At 32.5% G+C, this 206-nt stretch overlaps 1 protein-coding gene across 1 annotated transcript in view; it reads right to left on the bottom strand.

The window, feature by feature from the left end:
• Positions 1 to 5: 5 nt before the first annotated feature.
• LOC108623144 (uncharacterized) overlaps positions 6 to 206 on the bottom strand; it is a gene marked incomplete at its 3' end in the record, with an annotated part of 8,634 nt that continues 8,433 nt past the window's right edge. The window contains exon 4 of the mRNA XM_018021453.2: positions 6 to 100. Coding sequence (XP_017876942.2) covers positions 6 to 100 — 95 coding nt within the window. The remainder of the gene's footprint in view (positions 101 to 206) is intronic.

Raw genomic sequence — 206 nt, 5'->3', positions numbered from 1 at the left:
ACCAGTTTCCATCGCTTGTTGAAACAAATGTATCGCTTACTCTCCTCTGCGAAGATGTACAGCTTTCCACTAAAGTCCTCCGACTGAGTTGTCAGTTTTTCTGTAACACCAAATATGAGGAAATTCTATTGAATAAATTTCAAAGAATTCAAAGTGTATGCTTATACACATTATTAAAACTTAATTAATACTCATGGTAATTTATT

Source organism: Ceratina calcarata, unplaced genomic scaffold, assembly GCF_001652005.2.
Source record: "Ceratina calcarata isolate Rehan_Ccalc_2016 unplaced genomic scaffold, ASM165200v1 scaffold254.2, whole genome shotgun sequence".
Classification (NCBI taxonomy): domain Eukaryota; kingdom Metazoa; phylum Arthropoda; class Insecta; order Hymenoptera; family Apidae; genus Ceratina; species Ceratina calcarata.
This window is presented reverse-complemented; position numbering and strand designations above follow the sequence as displayed.